The sequence below is a fragment of the Saimiri boliviensis genome, chromosome 11 (assembly GCF_048565385.1).
Source record: "Saimiri boliviensis isolate mSaiBol1 chromosome 11, mSaiBol1.pri, whole genome shotgun sequence".
Classification (NCBI taxonomy): domain Eukaryota; kingdom Metazoa; phylum Chordata; class Mammalia; order Primates; family Cebidae; genus Saimiri; species Saimiri boliviensis.
The window spans coordinates 35,600,330-35,621,159 of NC_133459.1; the positions used below are offsets into that span (position 1 = coordinate 35,600,330).

Here is a 20,830-nt window from a genome sequence, read left to right on the forward strand (position 1 = left end):
AATCCTCTTGCTTTGGCCTCCCAAAGAGTTGGCATTCTTGGTGTGAGCCCTAAAATCAGAGGGCTTTGGAACTGGTGAAGCATGGGCGCTGCTGAGATTTCAGGAGGTTCCATTTCCCCATTGACTTCAATCACCATGCCTGAACCAACATGACCAGGCATCGTGCGAAATCTGAGCCTGCCAGAGGAGGCCAGGGAACACTTGGTGTGGACTTTCAGCATGATAGGTTTCAGCGGAGGCTTTGAAGCTGGACAGCTCCCTGGTGCTCTGCTCCTTTCTCGCGGAGTGACCTCTTTGAGCCTCAGTTTCCGCGTTTCTATAAAACTGGGAGAGTCAAGCTCCCTTGGAAAGTTGTTCTGAATTTTGGATGGGATGGGGTATGGTAAGCACACAGAAAACAGGAGCAGGAGTTATTTTGTTTATTTAACACTTACAGGGTAGTAAGTGCCAAGCATTGTTCTAAGCATTTTACTGACGTCAGTGCACAAAATACTCAGCATAACGATCCTGTGAGGTAGCAATATTACTGTCACCATGGTATAGATGAGAAAATGAGGCACAGAGAGGTTATGAAACTTGCCCCAGGGAGTGGAAGTCTCAATTCTAACTCAGGACAACTGGCGTCAGAGTGGTTTTAACTGACTGCTGCTATGACAATATGTTGACAGTTTCCCTGATTACTTTCCACGTTGTATTGCAGTCATCCATCCATCCGTCTATCTGTCCATCCAACCAGACGTTGCCCCCACCATGTGCAAGGTTCTATTTGGGTGCTGGGGACAGAGAGGTTAACTGGGCACAGTTCTTGATTCTTATATACATGAAGGAAGCCACCAGCTTATGAGCTTTGTGTTGGGTCTATCTCTGTACACCCCTCCCACCCAAGTGCCTAGCACAGTGCCCAGGACCTTGGAGAGCATTTGTATACGGCTGCTGGATACATCAATGATTGATTAAGAAAATGAAGAAGAATGAACACTGGCTGGGGTTAGTCTGTTCCCTAGAGACTTTAGCACACCGCAGCTGCCCGTGGTGCATCATATCCCAATTGACCATCCCTTCCTCCTCTGCCTCTTCTCACTATCTCTTTCTCTGTGCGTCGCCCACTCTCCCACATGCAACTGTGGACTGGCCGAGCACCAGTCAGTGTTTCTCAATGGCGTGCCATAGGCATCTGGGGCTGGACGATTCATCTCCAGAATCCTGCCTGTCATAGAATGTGTAGCATCCCTGATCCCCACTCACTAATGTCCAGTCTTGGTAACAAATAAATAACTGGCCCCTACAGAGCTAAATGCTCCCAGGATGGGGGCTGTGTCACCAACAAGACTGTAGAAACCACTCTTGGGACAGACAACTACTTTTTGGCCAGTTAGCTGAGGCCTGCCCGTGGGAAGAGAGGTAGAATGCTCTCTTGGTCCCGGGGACTGAGCTAGGCTCTTGGGTGGGACGGGTGTATAGAGATGGACCCAAGACAGAATACAAGACAGGGCCACCAAGCAGAAAGCCTTGGGATATTGGGAGGTTCCAGTAGAGTCAGGTGTCGTCAGAGCAGGAAAAAATCTTCCTATCTCCTTCACCTGAGTACTGCCCTTGCCACCCACTCTGTCTGCACAGGGCCTGTGGTTAAACCCCCTCTAGCCTTGCTCCCAGTCCCAGCTGTAAATATCCTATTAAAAGCATCTCTGCCTGGCTCAAGCCTCATTCCAAGACCAGAGGGGCGGGTCCTGGAGCTAATGAAATGGCAGGGCCTGAAGCTTGGGCCCCTCAGCCCTGCAGCCTGGCTGACCTTCCAGACAAGAATTCTGAGAAACGCACCACCCCAGTGACCCCAGTACGCTCCACAATAATGTCATTGCCCACTGGGGTCAAGGTCAAAGGTCTTAGGGAGAGGATCATAGTGTCCGCGGGTCCAGGAGTTGGTCTTAGCACCCTAGGATCCCAGGATGGGATGGGGAGGGCTGCCATGAGTGGGGAGAGGGTTGTGGACCCCTGGAATGTGCCCTATCCCACCTTCCCAGTCTTGCTCCTCTGCCCTGCTCCCAGCTCTGAACAGAGGTAGTTTTAGGGGTCTGGTAGCCTCATCCTAAGCCTCCATAGACTGTCCAGGAGACAGCATGGCAAGAAGAAGCCAGCTTGGCTGGGTAGAAATCCAGAAGGGATTCAGGGGAGCTGGCTTCACCCTGCCTGATCTCGGTCTCCAGCTTCCAGGATCCTGTTTTCCAAGTGGCTTCTGGCAGGTCCCCAGGTCTGAGCCCTGGATCAGGAGAAGTGCAGGTGGCTCCTGTGGGCATAGGGTGTAGTGGGAGGGGCTGTAGGGAAGGTAAGCGCTTAATAACCAGCTCTCTGGGGGAGGGGGCCCTTATTCGTAGCATTTGCTCACTCCCATCATGTAGGTGCTCCCATCGTGATAATTTCAAGCTACCAGCAGGACATAGACATAGGAGGAGATAATGCAATTAGCTCTCACCTACTAGATCAAGCCAGTTTCTGCATACCACAAAGAGCTAATCTGTCTCTTGGCCTTTGTTTATGCTGTTCCTTCTGCAGAGAATGTCCTTCATCTTTCCCCCTTGGTGAACTCCTGTGGATCCTTCGAGGCCTAGTTCAAGCATCTGCTTTTCGGTAAGACTCACTCAAACTTCCCACCTTCTACCAGACCCTCAGAACCTAGGGGCTCCTAGGTTCTGGGTAGGGAATGCTAGCTGGGTGCTGGCTAAATGAATGAACGTGGTTAGAGACCTGCAGAGATGCAGTGGCCGGGCCGACACATACCGCAGGAGGCTTTTGAAAAGCGACAGGATAGTCAGTGAGGCTGTCACTTGCCCCAGACCTGGAATGGGTGAAATAGTCCACCCAGGGCCCCAGCAAGGTCTGAGGGTGTCTATCTTCAAGGCAGGGCGGCTCAGGGTGGGCACCCTTCTGGCACAGGAATCTCTTTATTCTGCTGATCTCAGGCCACGGCTAATTATCCTAATGGGTTTAAATGGCCCTAAATGTTCACAGAGTTTGGACAGGACCCATCTGGAGCCTGTAGGTGGGTTGGGCTAGCTGACAGTGAGTGGGCAGACTGCAGTATGAATGTTGCCAGAATCCAAAGCGAAAATTCCCATGAGGCCTGAGACATGCATGGGGACACGTGCGGGCTAGGAACCAAGGTTCATCATAATCATAAAGGCGAATACTTCCGGCGCTCTGCATGTACCAGGCATTGCATGTTGCTTTATTAACTCATTTGGTGCTCACAGCAATTCTAGGAGGCAGAAGCCCATTTTGCAGAGGAAGAAACTGAGGCAGGGAGGTTAAGTGACTTAGCCAAGTTCCCACTGCCAGTGAGCAGAGGAGCTGGTGTTCACGCTGGCTCCAGAAGCCACGTCCTTAATTATAACATGAGGCTGCTTCTCAAAAGTGAGCAGGTCACTAAGACATATGTGTACCCTTGCCTGGGGCCACCCCTACAGCCTGAAGAAGCAAGTCCAGCTTGGGTCTCCTCTCGCTGCAGCAATTGACCCCAGTGGGCTGGCACAGGCCAAGCCACAGTGACCTTGATCCAAGAGAGTCCCATCTTTTTCCCGTGCCAGGACCCCGAGGTACATTACCAGAGTGGTGAAGATGAAGTGGTAGTACTCGGTCATCATGCCCATGGCCATGGCCTGCAGAAAAGCCGAGTGTTAGTGATCAGCAGGGAACCCCTGTGCAGCCCTCTCCCCATCCCCACCCAGGGCTGAGAATGGGCCTGGCAGTGGGTTGGGGAAGGCTGGTTGCTTGGAGTAGGGTGTCCTCTGAGACCACCTCTGAATAGTGACAATGACTGCCCGGCAGACAGCACTGGATTTCACACTGGGATGTGCTGTGAAGTCACCTGGGACAGATTACAATGCAGATTTTTGGGTCACATTCTTCAAAGTTTCCAAATTCTGCGGGGCTGGTGGGTTCTGGCTGTCTCTTTTAAATAACCCTCCCCTGGTCTGCCACACCTAGAGAAATGCTGATGGCATCAGTCTCAGGCTGCCTTCTCATGTGCCCTGGACTCCACTCAGCTGAGCTCCCTGCCCTGGATCCAGTACATTCCCCTCAATCCCACTAACACCCTGGCCCAGCCAGGCCTGAGCTGGGAGGTCTGTCTTCAGCCTCCCCAAGAAGGGCTGAGACATCTCTGCTCCCCTGGCTGACACAAAGCAGGTCGCATGGCCACTGTGGATTTCTTACTGTGTGCCATCATGAAGTCTACATTATATATAGTTTATGTATTTTATTAGAAGGCTATAATCTATAATACTAATGACTATAATGCATTTTCTACAGAGTTCCTCAGAACGCCGGGCCTACAGAGTGCTCGGGGGGAAAATGTCACCGGGTCAAGTACACTTTGCAGATGCTGCCCATTCCCTCCCACTTGGAAGAGTCACAGCCCACCTCAGCACCTTACAGGCTCAGAGAAGTCCTGCAAGAAGCAGGTTGGCGTAGCTTCCTTTAAATCTGGCTTTAGCTGAGCACGGAATCTTCCATTTCTAAGTCTAGAAGCTTTAAAATCAGACAGAGCCGGGAGTCCATTCTGACTTCCGGCCTGGATGACGCTGGGACCCATTACTTTCCCTTCGAGCCTCAGTTTCCTTACCTATAAATTGAGCATGAGAATTGTCCCTATTTCCCAGTCTGGTGGTAAATGAGGAGCTACATGGACCTGGTGGATAGTAACTGCTCAGTAAACCAAAGTTGTGGTTGCCACCATTCTTCCGTTACACATGCCGGGGAGGGAGGAGAGGCACTGGACTCAGCTGACTGGGAGGCTGAGGGTTATGGGCGTTCTGGGGAGTGTTTGTTTCCTCGACAGCAGCCAGCCTCGGGTGTCAATGGTACACTCCTGATGCTTTCCTCTTTGCACTGTGGTGATATGAGGTGGGGATTATGAACCCCATCTACAGAGGACAGGAATGACTCCTGGACTATGTTCTCCAGGGTGCACAGCAAGAAAGGGCAGAAGCAGAACTCAGACCCTCAAATGAACCTTCTAAGTGTGGTGTAAAGGAGCTTCCTTTGTGGGGAGCCAGGGCTAGTGGCTGCCATTCAGGCCTGGCACCCCTGATGGGGTCCAACTGGAGGATGGGGCTTGAGCCCCTCAAGGCCTTGAGAACACCCCAGCTCAGTGTGTCTCCTGTGCCCCTTAAATCACCTGGACCTTGAGGGGTCATGTGTCAAAGCCCCCCAGAATGCCTCCTCCAGTCACCAGAAATGCTTTCTGGAATGACATAATTGCCTTTCACACAAAGCGCCAGCTCACATCAGTGTTTTTGGTTTCAGCTGTGGCACCCTTGGAGGGGGTGGCAGGCGATTTCACTGTTTATTTTCTTAGGTGACTGGCGGAGCTTGGCTGTCGTCCCCAGCATGCCATGCTGAGCTGTGTCTGGGAACGAAGGCCCACCCAGGACTGAGAGTCATTCTCCTCCCGCTCTGTCGCTGCAGAGCTGAGCAGATGGTACGAGAGCCTTGATACACCTCCCAGTAGCAGGAGAGTAACACCAAGTGCCGTGGGCTACAGGGAATTAGTCACTGAAAGAGGCAGTGAGGCATTCTGGGGGCTGTTCCTGAGAATCTGAGGCCCCTCTGCTTCCTGGAGTGCTCACTTCTGTAGGGCTAAGGGCACCTCCCGGCAGCCTCTGCCTCCAACCCGCACAGGAGTGGGACGGAAACTCGCGTTTGCTCAGCACTCTCCTTGTGTCAGGCCTGGCTGGGCGGATAATCCATCCTCATGCCAACTCACAGAGTAAAGACTGCAGTGGCCATTTTGCTGCTGGTGAAAAGGAGGCTCAGAGAGGCAGAGTGATCACCTGAGGTCACAGAGCAGGAAAGTGGCAGAGCTAGGAGTCAAACTTAGATCTGGCAGCATCAGGCCTGCATTTGGGAAGGGGAGGGAGGAGAAGTGGCCAGCAGACCCCATCATCCCTCCTGCTGGCCACCACTCACGCACCTGCTTGAGGATCTGGGCTGCCATAGTGTGGCTGCAGTCGAAGATAATGCGGAATTCCCGGCCTCGCTTCATCTCCTTGAGCAGGGGGCGTGAGTCGTCAGAATCGATGGGGAGCTGACGGATCTTCAGGCGGATGTTGTATCTCGATGGGGCCATGATGAGCTCCTGCAGCCGGATGAGCCCTGAGAGGCCATGGGGCACAAAAGACACACGTGTACCACATGTATCCACAGCTCCAGGCATCCACTCGGACTCATGTGCACACACATGCCCGTGGCCACGGGTCTGCAGACACACACAGACCCAGATATGTGGCCCACAGAGACATGTGGACATGCATGGACAACACTGGGGAGCAGGTGTGTGTGCACATCCAAACACATGGCAACACACACGGGCATGTCCATATGGGCAAGAATACACTTGGGCTTATCAACACGTGTATATGAGATTCAGGCGTGTACACACATATGTAGATTCAAAAGTAGGCACAGACAGCAAATACCCACTGACCACACCCATCTGCTCCTCTCTAACCCAGAATGGATGTAAAGACTTTGGGGCCTAAATCAGAGGTCACCCTTCTCCTGCACCTACCCCCAACATTGTGAGACATGGGACATGATTTTCCTCAACATCTCCAGTGAGCTGCTTCCTGGATGTGGGCACAAAAGGCAACTCCAGCCTCAGTGGTACTAACCCGTACCAACGACTGGACTGGGTAAGGCCAGGAGGTATTCGTGTCTCCCCCCTCGTCCTCACCAAGGGCAGGCTGCCTTGCTAAACCCACTTTTTCAGGTTTAGTGCAACCGCCTCCTCCATGAAGTCTTCCTCTTTTGCTCTATCCAGAAAAGATCACCCTCCCCTCCAACTCTGTGACCTTCTCCCTTAGCACTGGCCTCCTCTGACCCCACCTCATTCCCCTTATGCTGCCACCAGCGCCTTGATATCTGGGGCTGGGTCCCCACCCCCCTGCCGGCACAGGGCCCGGCACTTAGGTGGTACTCAACAAAAGTTTCCCTAATTGGATTGACTTACTGTTTTTTTTTTTTTTCCCTCCCCACACTGAAAAATTTATCCTCTACCTTGGCTGGCATTTTTGTAAAACCACTTAATCTGGGGACTTCCAGGGAAAACCGAATGTCATTTCCTGGAGACAAATGGCTTGCTTAGGTGTAATTAAGTTCATTTCTGTCCCTATTTCAAGGTCCATTTTTGCTGACTTCTTTCTGCATAGCCTGGGAGCAAGCCTGCTCGCTACTCTCTCTCTACTTCCCGCTCCCTTCTCCCCTTCAAAGAAGGAGCTGAGCTAGCACAGGGCCAGGTCTCAAGCGGGCCGTCTGCTCCTGCCTGCTTGGGCTCTAGTCATCCCCAGGCTCAGTGTCCGGTCTTGGCTGCATAGTTCACACAGCATTTTCCATCCCTGCCCCCCACCACTAATGGCACTTCCATTTTCCTTTGGGGAAAAACTCCTTCCCCACTGCTAGTTTCTGTGACTCAGGAGAGGTCCATTGCCAGCTCCAGGGGCAAAGCATGTGGCCCCAGCTTGGGAATAGGTATTGATTCAGAGATAGATACAATACCATCGATCCTATCAGAGTGACTCCCAAAAACCATGTTAGAGCAACTGGCACAAAAAGAGGGTGAGAAACGCTCCCTTTTTCACTCAACTTCAGATAGGGAGGTTGTAAGTCTGGGGTCCCCACGTAGACCTGGAGAAGGATCCCAACAGTACAGATGTCAGATAGAACAAGGGCAAAGAAGTCCTAATGATCCTCACTTCAGCCTCTGGATCAAATGGTACCCGAAGCTAAAATTACTGTCAAACTTTTCAGTAAGGAAAAACATTTGGTTTTCCCCACTTTTTTTGCTTAAGCCAGTTTGCACTGGATTAAAGTTTGCGATCAACACTCTATCTGGAAAGAGTTTCCCCCACTCCCAACTCAGCCCTCCAAAAGCCTTCTGGCAGAGTCCCGGTTCCCAAAACAATGTCTGGCACACACCTCTGAGTCTGTTCAGCAATGATTCCCATTCCTGAGGGCTGGACATCAGGAAAGCAATCTGATTGGTGTCTATCATCTCACTTTGCTTTGGGGACAGAAATACACCCCTGTAACCTAAGCCTCCTAAAGAGCTTCCACACAAGCTTTGCCATGACTGGGCATCAGGAAGCCCCAGCCCACCGACGTCTCAAACCCACGTGCTGGAGTTGGGAGAGGGCTCTGGAGTCCCAGAGTGGTCTGGATCAAACAGGTGCCCAGTGCTTCCTAATACCAGACTTGATGGGGAGGAGGAAGAGGCTATCAGTTGATCATCACATAGAAGGGAGAGGCCACAAGCCATCCCCAGACACACACCCAGGCTACCCCCTCCCATTGTATCCCAGAAATTCTTGATTAGGCTGAATGATGCTTCCCGTTCACACCTGTTACCCCATGAGGTCCAGGGTGCACAGTTTGCTCCTCCCTGTTTGGTTTTGAGAGTTACATGCCGCAGCAGCAGGCACATGGGCTTTGGGGACCCAGGCTATGAGGATGGGGACAGGCTGGATGCTGGAGCAGAGGCCACCAGGGCCTTCTTGCCAGCCAAGCACATCGTCCCATATAATGCATGGTGACCCACATTCTCCAGCAGCAAAATGTCAGACCTCCTTCCCATCAGTGTATTCCCAAAGGAGACCAGAGGCTCCTCTCAGCCCACCCCAACAGAAGGACTAGGCTCTCTTTGTTTGCCTGAGATGAGCTTTCCTTCCTGGCTGCTTCCCTAATCAATTTCTCTTAAAATATCTGCAGTGACTCATGGTTGTTGGAATCATGCTTTTCACTCACAAAGCGCTTCTGCATTCATTACCCTATTTAACCATCTCCCAATCCTAGAAGGCATATAGAACAAGGATCCTCATTCTAATGTTACAGATAAAAAAGCCTGAGGACCACAGAGGATAAGTGACCCCAGAGAGGTTAAGTGATTATGGAGTCATAATTAGAGACACAATAATATTTTGACTCTTAGGCTGCGACCTTTCCTTCATCGCAGGTTTTTTTTTTTTTTTTTTTAAATCCCATCCTTTCACCTCAAGATGAGTTTATCATTGTGCATAGAATAGATTAGGCACCAAACTCCTGGGGCAAACACTGGTTGCCTCCTCAATAGCCATTCCCCTTGGGGGAGATTGCAGCCATGACCCCAATTGTTCACCTCTCCCTGTAACTACACCCTTTGCCATGGAACTTTGCAGGGCCCTCCAACTGGTCTCACCCATGTGATTTGTCTTGGCCAGTGGGATTTTGGCAGGCACCACGCAGGCAGACAGTTGAAATGGAATTGGACGTTGGGTTTGCTCTCTTGCCCCTCTGCAACTGTCATGACAATGTGCCTGGGCTAGCCTGCTGGAGGATGAGAGACATATGGAGAGCCGAGCACACTTGCTATCTCAGTCAAGGCCAGCCTAGATCAACCAGCAGCCAGTTGACTCCCAGGCAGGTGAGTGATCCAGGTGAGCCTGGAAAAATGACGTAGCCAAGTTCAAGAAATCACTGGCACTGCGGACTTGTGAGTGAAACGAATGCTTGTTATTTTAAGCCACTGAGTTTTTGAGGTAGTTTGTTACACAGCATTATTATAGTAAGAGATAACAAATGCACTCCCTTCCAGCATGCTAAAAGAACTATGACTATGTTTGGGTGGCAATGCACCCGTCCCATGAGATGACTCATGATTGGTAGGAGCCAATTGGTGGCAATCCCATTCCCACCTGACCATGTCTAGAACAGTAGGCATGGACCCAGTGAGCTATACAGGACTGTCTTCTAGAAGGTTCTGGGACAGGTCTTCCTCTCTGATAAGAAGCATGAGTCGCATTAATAAAAATCTCATTGGGCTGGTTGTGGTGTCTCATACCTGTAATCTCAGTGCTTTGAATCTAAGGCAGGAGTTTGAGACCAGCCTTGGCAATATAGCAAGACTCTGTCTCTATTAAAAACATTAAAAATTAGCAGGGCATGGTGGGATGTGCCTGTGGTTCCAGCTACTTGGGAGGCTGAGGTGGGAGGACTGCTTGAGTCCCGGAGTTCAAGGTTGCCAGCAGCCATGATTGTGCCACTGCACTCCAGTCTGGGTGATAGGGTGAAATCCTGTCTCTAAAAGAAATAGATAATAAAGAAGAAAAATCCCCTTGGCCCCTGCCTCCTGTATGCTACCTACTGCATGCTTGGAGCTTCAGGAGCCCTGTTGTGACTCTAAGTGGAAGTCATTATTGCCACAGCTCTACTGTCAGACCTGTGGCAATACTGGCCCAGGACCCTGTCTTTGTCAAGCTGCTAAATCAGCCCAGGAAAGACCCATCTCTAGAATTCTTGTCAGTGAGATAACTGTCTACTGCTTGAGTCAGTGTGAGTTGGGCTGTCTGCTACTTGCAGCCGACACATCCTAACGGACACAATCTCCACAGCAAACACTGCCGAAGCCCGCTGTCGAGTGCTTCCCACTCCATGGGTCTGACGACCCACACATTGTCCTGTGCTTTCACGTATCCTGATTCTGGGAGCACACTCCTTTCTACCCACTGTACATCATCAAAGTTCTATTATCTGACTGACGCCAACCCTGAACCCCTAGTACACATTGTCTTCTTGATCAAACTCACTCCCCTGTTGACTCCCCTATGTTTTAAATATTTGTTGAACTGAATTGAGTTGAATTTAATTGAATCGAATTAAAAATAAAGTTGAATTAAACTCTAATTAAATATTGAAGGAAAGAGGATAAGGATGGAAAAATGAAGATGTTGTTATCCTATCTCCTTTTGAGAAGTTAATTGCATTACAGAGGAGTGGGTGCCTGCGCAGAGGTCACAGGTAATTCCAGGTCATCAGAACTGAGAATGAAGTGACATGTACTTATAGTCAGAGCTAAAGGCACTTGGGGTAAGAGCCGCAGACCTGAGCATCAGCTCTGACCAGTTTTGCTAGCATGGCCTCCATCGCCACGCCAAAGCATCTTTTCCTCTGCAAGGCCACTTCCTCCACCCTCCATCTAGACTGGACAGTGTGCAGTGGTTTATGTCAGTGCCTGCTCTGACCACTCTGTACCCATGACATTCCAGTTACGTGTCTTCAACGTCACCCTGTTCACACCCATTTCTTCTCTTCCATTCTGGCCCCATGTTCTCTTCCAAGCACCCCTTGAATTCTGGCCTCCTTTGCTCCTGCCTGGACCAGCGCAGCCCCCTGTGCTCCAGTGTCCTTGCTCTTGGCTCTCTTTCCAACCTTCCCTGCGCATTGCTCTCAGAACCAACTTCTAAAACTCTGCTTTGATTATTGTACTCCTTTGCTCAATAATAATGATCCTTGGCTGCTTGAAAGATAAAACCTGAACTCTGAGGCTGGACATCAGAGACTCTGCACAGCCAGCTACATGCTGTTCATCTGACGTTTTCCTCCCCGCTTCTATACTTGAATCCTCTCCCCTAGCCAGGTTGTCCTCTTGGTAAGGCTGCCAGGTACAGTCCAACCTAACTTCTGCTCGTGCTGCTCCCTCCATCTGTAATTCCCTCATGATTCCTGTCCTCATTCACCTATCCTCAAGGCCCTGCTCAAATCTCTTCTCCTCTGGTAAGTCAGCTCAGACCAGCCAAGGCCACAGGGCTTCCTCTCCCCAAGTCCTCTGGCTCTGACTGAATGTATATGTCATTTCATTCTTAGCTCTGGTGGCCTAGAATTACGTGCAACCTCTGGGCAGGCGCCCACTCTTCTATACTAAGATTAACTTTTCAGAAGAAGACAGGATAACAACATCTTCATTTCTTCACCCTTTCCTCCAATATTTAATTAGGGTTTAATTCAACTTGATTTCCAATTCAATCCAATCCAATTCAGTGCAACCAACATTGAAAAACATCTACATTGTACCAGACCCTGTGTTACAGCCTGGAGGCGCTGATTTAACTCCTGGTCTGGAAGCAGAAACAGATCATAGATAGATAACCATTCGCAGTGGTACATTAAGAAACAATTCCACAATGCTGCAGAAACACTGGAGTGGCTGGGAGCGGGGCAGGGGTGCCACTGAATGGCAGGGTCTTCATGCTGGGGCCAATAAGCCGGTCTAGGGATCCCTGCTCTCAAGGATCGTCTGTCTGGTGCTTTGGAAATAGCAGGAACTCAATAGATGCTTGTAGAAGCCTGAGTTAAATAAACAGCTTTCCAATTGTCTTTTCTGAGGGAGTCTCTCCCTACTATTTCCCGTCCCCATTAGGAGGTAATCAAAAGCTGACATTGAATCACAGGCAGCAGAGAGCTGGAGGGCTCTTTTGAGGTTGGATGCAGCAGCTCTTACACGTGGGCAGAGCAAGGCCAGATGGGTTAAGTGACTTGCCAAGGTCACTCTCTCTTATGAGGCCAGGCTAAGAAAGAAACTGGGACTCAAGTCTTTGGAAAGAAAGAGGAAGGGAAGAAATAGCTCCATGCTGGCTAGCAGCATGGACTTTAGGCTCAAACAGGCCTGTAGGTTCGTGTTGCTCTGGCACTCACTAGCTGGGTGGCAGTGCACAGGGCATGTCACCTCTTTGGGCCTCAATTTCCTCATTTCTAATTCATTGCTCCAGGGAGTTATTATGAGATTAACACGAAATGAAATGAGATCACACTTGCACCACTTGGCTCGCAGCAGGTAAACGGTAGCCTTCTTTAGCAGATGAATCCAGAAGTATGTATAAATTCCATCTCTAGCGGACTCTCCAGGTCTGTCCCTGTCCCACACGCCTTCACAAGGATGACTTAAGGATGAAAGCAGGGACTGGACATCGGTTGGTGACCTCAGTGGCTCTTCTCTCCCCCTAATCTTCCCTGCTTGCTCTTTTTGTGACTTAAGGCAGCCCACTATCTCTCTGTACATAGAGCTACATAGAGACAACTCCTTTCCTGGAGACAGCTATTTGATCCTCTGTTCATGTTTCCCTATGATGCGGTGCTTGCCAAGACTAAGAACTGAGTTTTGGTGCGGTGTGGTGGCTCACACCTGTAATCCCAGCACTTTGGAAGGCCGAGGTGGGAGGATTGCTTGAACCCAGGAGTTTGAGACCAGCCTTGGCAATGTAGCCAGGTCTTGTCTCTATGAAAAATACATTAGTCAGGCGTGGCGGTGCATGCCTATAGTTCCAGTTATTTGGGAGACTGAGGTGGGAAGATCTCTTGAGCCCTGTATGTTGAGGTGACAGTGAGCTGTGATGGCACCACTGTACTCTAGCCTGGGTGACACAGCGAGTGGGTTTTATTTATCCAAGTATCCCCAGCTCCCAGCAGTGAATGAGATCCAGAGGAAAGGCCGGAGTGCTTTTGCTGGATTTGCTGGTGGTTCTCTGCTAGGTGTGTGTGCTCTGGGCCCTCACTAAGGGCCTGGAACTTGAGAGGCAGGGGGTATCGCTTTGCAGCAAGAGTTTTCTGGAAGTCAGGCCCCAGGCTGGACTTGGAAGGAAAGGCAGGATCGGGTCGAGGGCTCCTGCCCAGAAAAATGTGGGCAGCATTAGCTCCAGCTGGCAGAGCAGGCAGGACAGATGCAGCCACACCAGGGAGCCCGGCTTTGGGCCCGCAGCTCACAGCCACAGGCCCTGCAGAGCCTATCTCCTCCTGTTGCACTCTCAGGATGAGACAAGAGCCTGGTGCTGACGTCCACAGGCTTGGCCTTGGCTGGGGTCAGCGGTCAAGTGGCTAGGGCAGGGGCTGGTGTGTGTGTGTGAGCAGAGCTGGGCATGTGCAGGTGTCTCTGTGTGTGAGTGTGGGTAGAGAAGAGTGTGTGTGGCAGGTGCAGGTGTGAGGAGGATAAGAACCAACCTTCGGTCCTCACTGCCTGCCAGGGCTTGTCACTGGTCATCTTGTAATCCCACATTTTACAGATTTACATTTTAAAGGAAACTGAGGCACAAAGAGGCTACACAGCCAGCAGGTGACAGAGCTGAGATTTACAACCAGGTGGCTTTGGCTCCAGTGTGTACACACTTAACACTAGGCCATGCCGTAAGCTACGTGTGTGAGTGTGCAAGTGTGAGGACAGACGTGTCTGCAGCAGATGGAAATGTGTGAGTGGAAGAGCGTGGGCAGGTGTGGACGTGGCTTGCAGGTGTGTGTGCCACTGCCAGGGTGAGTGTGGAATGCAGATCTGAACACTTGTGCAGCTGGAGGAGGAGGTGTGAGGCAGGGGTGAGGTGGGCTGAGGTTGAGTGAGGTGTGAGCGTGGCTGGCGTGCATGGGGTGTGAGTAGGTGCAGGGGTGAACATCAGAATGACTGAGCGGAACTAGGGTATGGAACACAGCCTCTTCCCCAGGGGTAGCTGTGCTGGATGAACAGACAAGAGCCTGATCCTGGCCTCTGCCCCCATCCCCCATGGCCCCCAGCCCAGCCAGGCCTGGCCACCCACCTGTACTGTCATCATAGACCACGGTTGCTGACCGCCACTTGAGGTACTGGACCAGGTCGAGGATGGCATGGCTGAGCGAGGCGTAGTCAGGGTAGAGGTTCACGTAGAAGGTGTCCTTGTTGTCCAGGGGGTGGTGTTTCCAACGCAGCTGGATGTGGGGCACCTCCAGGGCATTGCAGATGGACTGGACGGCGTTGGTGCAGGAGCCCTGTGACGGCCCGAAGATCGCCACCACGCCCAGCGCCAGCTGGTCACAGGCTGCAACAGAGGGAAGGGCAGCACAGAGGTCAGTGTGGGGGCAGTGGGCACGGGGACAGCGATGCTAACGGTCCTGGAAATGCGGGAAAAACAGCAACTGGAACCCTCGGCGTGTGTACAATGGATGAGCTCTCTGAATCTCAGTTTCCTCATCTGAAAACAGGTGTTCTTATAGTCCCTGCCTTGCAAGATCACATGAAGGTGGAACGACTTGGCTGTGGGAGACTGGAGCACAGTGCCAGGGTACGCCCCTGTTCCTTAGGAAGCACCCATGACAAAGAAGGGATCACCTTCAATGTTATCATCCTGCATTTAGCATCACCAGCTCTGTGCCAGGTCCGGTTCTGGGGAGACTTTGAGAAGCAAACAGGAATCAAACCTCTGCTGGCTGATGATGCTTCAACTTCAACCGCCAACCCGACCTGTTCCCTACCCCGGACCTGTGCGTCTCACCTGTTACTCAACATCACCAGCTGGGTATCTGACACGCATATCAGACCTGACATGTCCAGCACAGGATCGCCTCTTCTCCCAGCCTCCCCCACCTCAGTAAACAGCAGCTCCATTGTCGCTGGACCCATATGCTAAAAACAATGGTTCTGTCTTGACTCTTCTCGTTCACGCATCTCCCACACCCCAATCCATCAACAACTCCTGTGGCTTCACTTGCCAAATACATCACAATCTGACCACTTCTTGCCACACCCAGCCCCGACTCCCATCTGAGTCCAGGCTGCCATCATCTTTTGTTTGGATCATTGCAGAAGCTTCCTCAGTCATCCTTCCTCCTGCCTGTTCCACACTCAGCAGCCAGGGTGAGACTTTCACAGTGTAAGGTAGATTACATCACTCCTTTGCTCCAAGGGCTCCTCAGTGCAGGAGCAAAAGTCGTAACAGCGGCCAGAAATCCTGCTTGTTGCCGTTCCTCCCTTCCCTGTCTCCACCACTACCACTTTTCTGATTTTGTCTCCCATCCTTCTGTCCCTCCCTCCCAGCATTCAAGGCCCGCTGGCCTCCATGATACTCCTTGAACATGCTAAGTGCACTCCTGCCTCTCTGCATGTGCTATCCTCTCTGGCTGGAATGCTCTTCCCTCATAGAGCCTCAAGACTTCCTCCCTCTCTTCCTTGAGGCCTCTGTGTCTGTGTCTTACTAGGGAGGCCATCATTGCCCAACTTGTAATGGCAATCCCTGTCCCCCCAGACCCTGTTTATTTCCTTCTTTATTAAATGATCACTGGAAGTCTTGTCCATTGGTTGACTTTCTCCTCTCAGTAGAATATAAGTTCCAAAGAGGCCAGGGCCTTGATCTATGTGGTTTACTGCTGCATTAACAGTGCTGAACCATCATCTGAATGTAGAGTAAATGCTGAATCCCTGCCTTCAAACAGGTCAGGTTCTTGGGGAGGTCCAAAAACGTAGGCAGGTGAGGCAGCAGAAGCTTTCCACCGGTCTGGAATGGTCGAGCATCAGTGGGCACGGCAGAGCATCAGATGAGCAGACCCAGGGCAGCTGGGGCTCAAAGTGGGCGATTTTGCCTAAAGATCCATAAAAAGGGGAGCTCTCAGAGTCGTTCTGGGGTGGGCGAGAGAGCTCCCCAGGAGCCATTCTCCCTTCTCTCAACTGTCTCTAATTTTCCCTGTGGCTTCACCCTCTTTTCCACTTTCAACCCATTGGAGCAGAGAATGCGGCTTACACCCAGAAAACCACTCAGTCACCTTCCTAGTTCACAACCATGGGTTTAGAGGACAGTTGTGAGCCAGTTAGAGCCAGTGGGATGCCATGAGACCCACTGGACTGAGAAAGGGGCACGCCCTTTTCAACGGAACCTTCAAGGAAGTAAGAGCTGGAGCTGCAACAGCCATCTTGCGCTCATAAAGAAAGAGGGGTGCCTGTCTGTGAACATAGTCAGTGTGGAGTGAGCAGAACCGAGAGAGAAAGAAACATGAGTTGCCGACCAGGCAAAACCCTGGACTTAAAATGTGCATGAACCCAGACTTATGCCATTTAGGTTTTGGTATTCTACCACGTGGAACCATCAGAGATCCACCAATAGAGCGTGAGCAAGCTCACCTACCTGTGGGCAGGAGAATGACAGTCCATGCACACGTATGACATATAAGCACACAGGAGAAGGCGGGACAGAAAACCGAAGCAGGAATGAATACACTGTGGATTCAGACACATCCTGGCTGCCTCAAGGGCCTCTGGGAATGACCCACTGGGCACGGGCCCTAAGATTGGCAGGGCCCAGGGCCAGAGTACAAGTGGAAGCCCACATACCATATGGCTAAATAGTTACATGTTGTTAGGGAAGCTAACAAACTGTTAAAAACATGTCCTTTTCTCCTACCTTGACAAACGTACCTTCATAACCATCTGGAAAGTCAGGTGACAATGGAGACTTCTCCTATGTAGTGACATTGGGGAAGATGGCACCAAGACCCCATCCTGCCCCTTTCTCTGTTACCACTGGCTCCGTCCCAAAGCATAAGGGGCCTTGCACTCTCTGTGGACATCCCAACCCTTATGTCCAAACATTGCCTACACCCCCTGCAAACAGCTGCCCCTTGGTCACCCCAGGTCCCAAGAGTGCACCTCCTGGAAGTATGGCTTTCCCTCCAGAAGACAGATCCAGGGAAAAGGCCCATGCATGCCCTGAAAGCGGGCTCAGGGCCAAGTGGGCAGGAAATCCAGGGTTTAGTTACTTAGAGAAAAGTCTGCAAGGGCAGGCTCCTGGTGGCTATGTCCCCTGGTCCTACTGACTTCTTGTCCTGGGAGGAGAGGCCAACCAGAGGAGGCAGAGGGCAAGGCATTAAAGCACAGTCCCTGGGAAAGGGTCCTTCTTGCCTGGGTTTAAGGATGGTACAGATTGACCCAGAGGTAGAGCGTAGTTTTGAATCCACCAGAATGTGTTGTCTTGGGGTGTTTTCCCTCTCGACTAATATCCATCACTCCCACTGCTTCCTGGAAATGGGAGGTATTATGTAAAGAAGTTATTTTTCCTGAAATTTGTACTTCTCCCAGGAATACCAGAGACTGTCACTTACCACCGGGGTGAAAGATACAGCAATGTGGGGAGCTGGTCAGTTTTTGTTGGGAGTCTGCTGGAGCCCCCTGGAACACAGGACAGAACAGCAGCAGTGCCAGCGTAGAGGACATCTCCCGGGAGACCCAGGATTCCTTGTACCAAGGTCAGGTGCAGGAAAGCACAACAACAGGACACATGGCATCCTCCTGGTGCTCCTGCAGTTCTGGGACTGGGGGCCACGTCGGGGAGCCACCATTTTGTTCCTGCTCTTGTCACCCTTGAGTCAATAAGCCTTGGGTAGCCTTCGGTGTGAGTGGGCATGCGAGACAAACCACAGTGATAATACATGCTTTAAAAACAGCAACTCCGGGTTTGTTGGTGAATTTAGGGATAGTTCTCTTTTCCAGTTCCCTCTCCCCAAGGAGGCCACGCTCGGATCTGAACTCTCACTGCCCATTCATGCTATTCTTCTGCCATCTGGGGGTGCTGCGTGTCTTCCACAACCACCTTGTCTCCTTCAGATTAGACACTTCCTGAGGAAGGAGGCCATGTGTGAGTCACTCTGCAACCATGGGGGCTGGGTACCAACAGGCAAGAGCGTGACAGTGAGTAATAGTGGTCCAGGGCCTGCCCAAGCCTGAGAGCATGGGCACCCTGTAAACACTGTAGGGTTCCCTCATGCTCTCTCCTACCTGTTTCTAACCTTCTAGTCCCCTCGTGTCTCTGGTTTCTGTCCCACTATATTCTGTGTCTATTCTTTTCCCCCGAGCACCTTCAGGTTGGAGACTTGGTTGAATGACTGGAATGTCTCATTCCCTCCCACCACCACCTCTAAGAATCTGCCTCTTAGATTTCCTTCACTGACTGATGCCTTGAAGCAGGCAGGTGAATGCTTCCCTGCCACTGCTCCCCTTCCACAGCCTGGCCTGTTAGGTCATGTCCAAGGTCTGTCTGGACATCTTGTTGGACCAAGGCAAGGGAGAGTGGACCAACACAAAGTCTGATGATGCAGAGGATTGTAAGAGTGTTCTTCAAAGAACTGACTTCGCTTTTGACATAGACGGTAAGGATTATGACAAAGGCAACTGAAATCATTGTGATAGTAAAGACCATATTGTGAGGCCATCGATAGTAATGGTGGCGACATTGCGGAGGGTGAAACTGATCATGTTGATGTTGTGAGAGTAATGGCGGGATGGTGATGCTGATGTTGGTGCTGATGAGACTGACAATGATAAAGGCGTCGGTGCCTTCACTGTAATGGTGATAATCACAGGGGATGACGGGATGTCAGCATTGATGAGAGAGGAGGTGATAACAATGTTGATGGTACTGATAGTATCAGTGGGGCGGTGGCAGAGATGTTGGTGCTGACGAGGCTGGTGACAATGAAGATGCTGCTGTCATGGCAGTGATGGAGCTGATGACAGTAGGGGTGGTGCTGGTGGTGCTGATACTAAGAGTGCAGGTGATACCACTGTTGCTGGTGAAAACAGTAATTATGGTGCTGGCGTGTGGGTGTTGATACTAGAGTCAATAGTGGTGGCGTGATGATGACGACCACACCGTGTTTCACTCTGCAAAAGATGCAGTGATTAGACCTCACTCTTGCATAGCAGGAAGCATCAGTCCTGCCCTTTACCTCCTGCTTTTCCCTGGCCTCTTTCCACTTCCCCTTTCCTGTCTCTTCCCTGTTCCTTCCACCCTCTGAGGACTTCCCGGCTGGGAAGAACACTGCTGCCCCACAGGGACCCGGGCAGGGTTTACAGCAGCAGCAGCAGCAGCAGCAGCAGCAGCAGCAGCAGCAGCAGCAGCAGCAGCAGCTTTTCCTCCAGATGTTTCCAGGGCAGCAGCCAACTCTTGTTCTGGCAGCCCTGATCACACTGCAGTAATTACATTATTTGTGGCTTCAATTTTGAATCCATTTTCTGGTCATTTTACAGTAACTCAATGGTTCACAGTCATTGCATGAGTCCACAGCCTGAAGGCCATCCCCCCACCCCCTTTCCATGGCAATTGTAGTTATAGCAAAAATTATCCCAATCAATTTGTGTCTTAAAAGGAATTGAGCAGCCCAGAGAATAAGTGAAGGCGGAGGAGCCTGGGGAGCCCTGGGTCGATTCCAGGCACACTCCGGTCAGCCTTGGAAGAAAACACAGACACTCTCTGCGTGCTGCTGCCTCTGGTGCTGCCTGGCAGTCACACATCTTTTAATTTTCCACAAAACATGTGGAGATAAAGACAATAAGTGAAAGTCCCTTTCAATGGGGAAAGGCCCCCTGGGCCTTGTGTGGAGGGAAGGACTAATTCAAGCAGTGCTGGCAGGGCAGGCGGTGCCAGGCTTTGTGTCTCTGTGTCCCTTCCCCCCGTAGGGCCCGAGGTGGCTGGATCCAGCTGGAGGGGAAGAAAGCAGTGATGAGGACTTCTGTCTAGGGAAAATGAATTATCGCTGTATTAATTAGAATTTGCCCCAAGCCCCTTGGAAGAGTCCTAAAGATGCCTCAGGAGAATGCTGTTTAAAAAACCAAAGATCAAAGGAAAAAATAAAGATCATGGGAACCTGGGGCTCCCTGAGGGATAGGGGGTGCTCAAAGGGGAGGGTGATCCAACAGCAAGAATGTGCCAAGGTCTGACAGTGGTGTTTCCAGTCACAGCGGAGGGATGGCCTCTGTCTTGGGTATGTAATCAGAGGGACACTGAGGGTCGCGGAAAGATGGCACTTAATTTTTTAATAAAATATAGTAAAGTACATTAATGTTAAGCACATGAGTGTTACAAATTTTCACACAGAATTTCATTCATATGTCATGCACCCGTGTAAGTTACGCTGTCTCAGTCAAGATACAGAGCATTTCCAACACTAAGAAAGGTCTCTCTCGCTACTTCCCAGTCAATATCCACTCACTGCACACCACTCCCTCCCCCAGAAGAAATCTCTTCTTTCATTCAATACTACATCTATGAGGCTCATCCATGATGTTGAGTGGAGGAAGTTTATTCTTTTTTTAATTGCTGATTAAAATTCCATTGTATAATTATATCACAATCTATTCATTCTCTTATTGATGGACCTTTAATTTGCTTCTAACTTTTGGTTATTATCATTGAAGTGGCTAGACGTATCCTTGCAGGGACAAGCTTTAGTAGATACTGCCAAATAG

At 50.9% G+C, this 20,830-nt stretch overlaps 1 protein-coding gene across 1 annotated transcript in view; it reads right to left on the bottom strand.

Moving 5' to 3' along the window:
• Positions 1 to 20,830, bottom strand: part of GRIK3 (glutamate ionotropic receptor kainate type subunit 3) — a 236,410-nt gene that overhangs the window by 70,944 nt on the left and 144,636 nt on the right. Inside the window, exons 3-5 of the mRNA XM_003937493.4 lie at positions 14,382 to 14,639; positions 5,969 to 6,150; positions 3,600 to 3,653 (exon numbers count right to left, since the gene is read on the bottom strand). Of these exons, the coding sequence (XP_003937542.1) occupies positions 3,600 to 3,653; positions 5,969 to 6,150; positions 14,382 to 14,639 (494 nt within the window). The remainder of the gene's footprint in view (positions 1 to 3,599; positions 3,654 to 5,968; positions 6,151 to 14,381; positions 14,640 to 20,830) is intronic.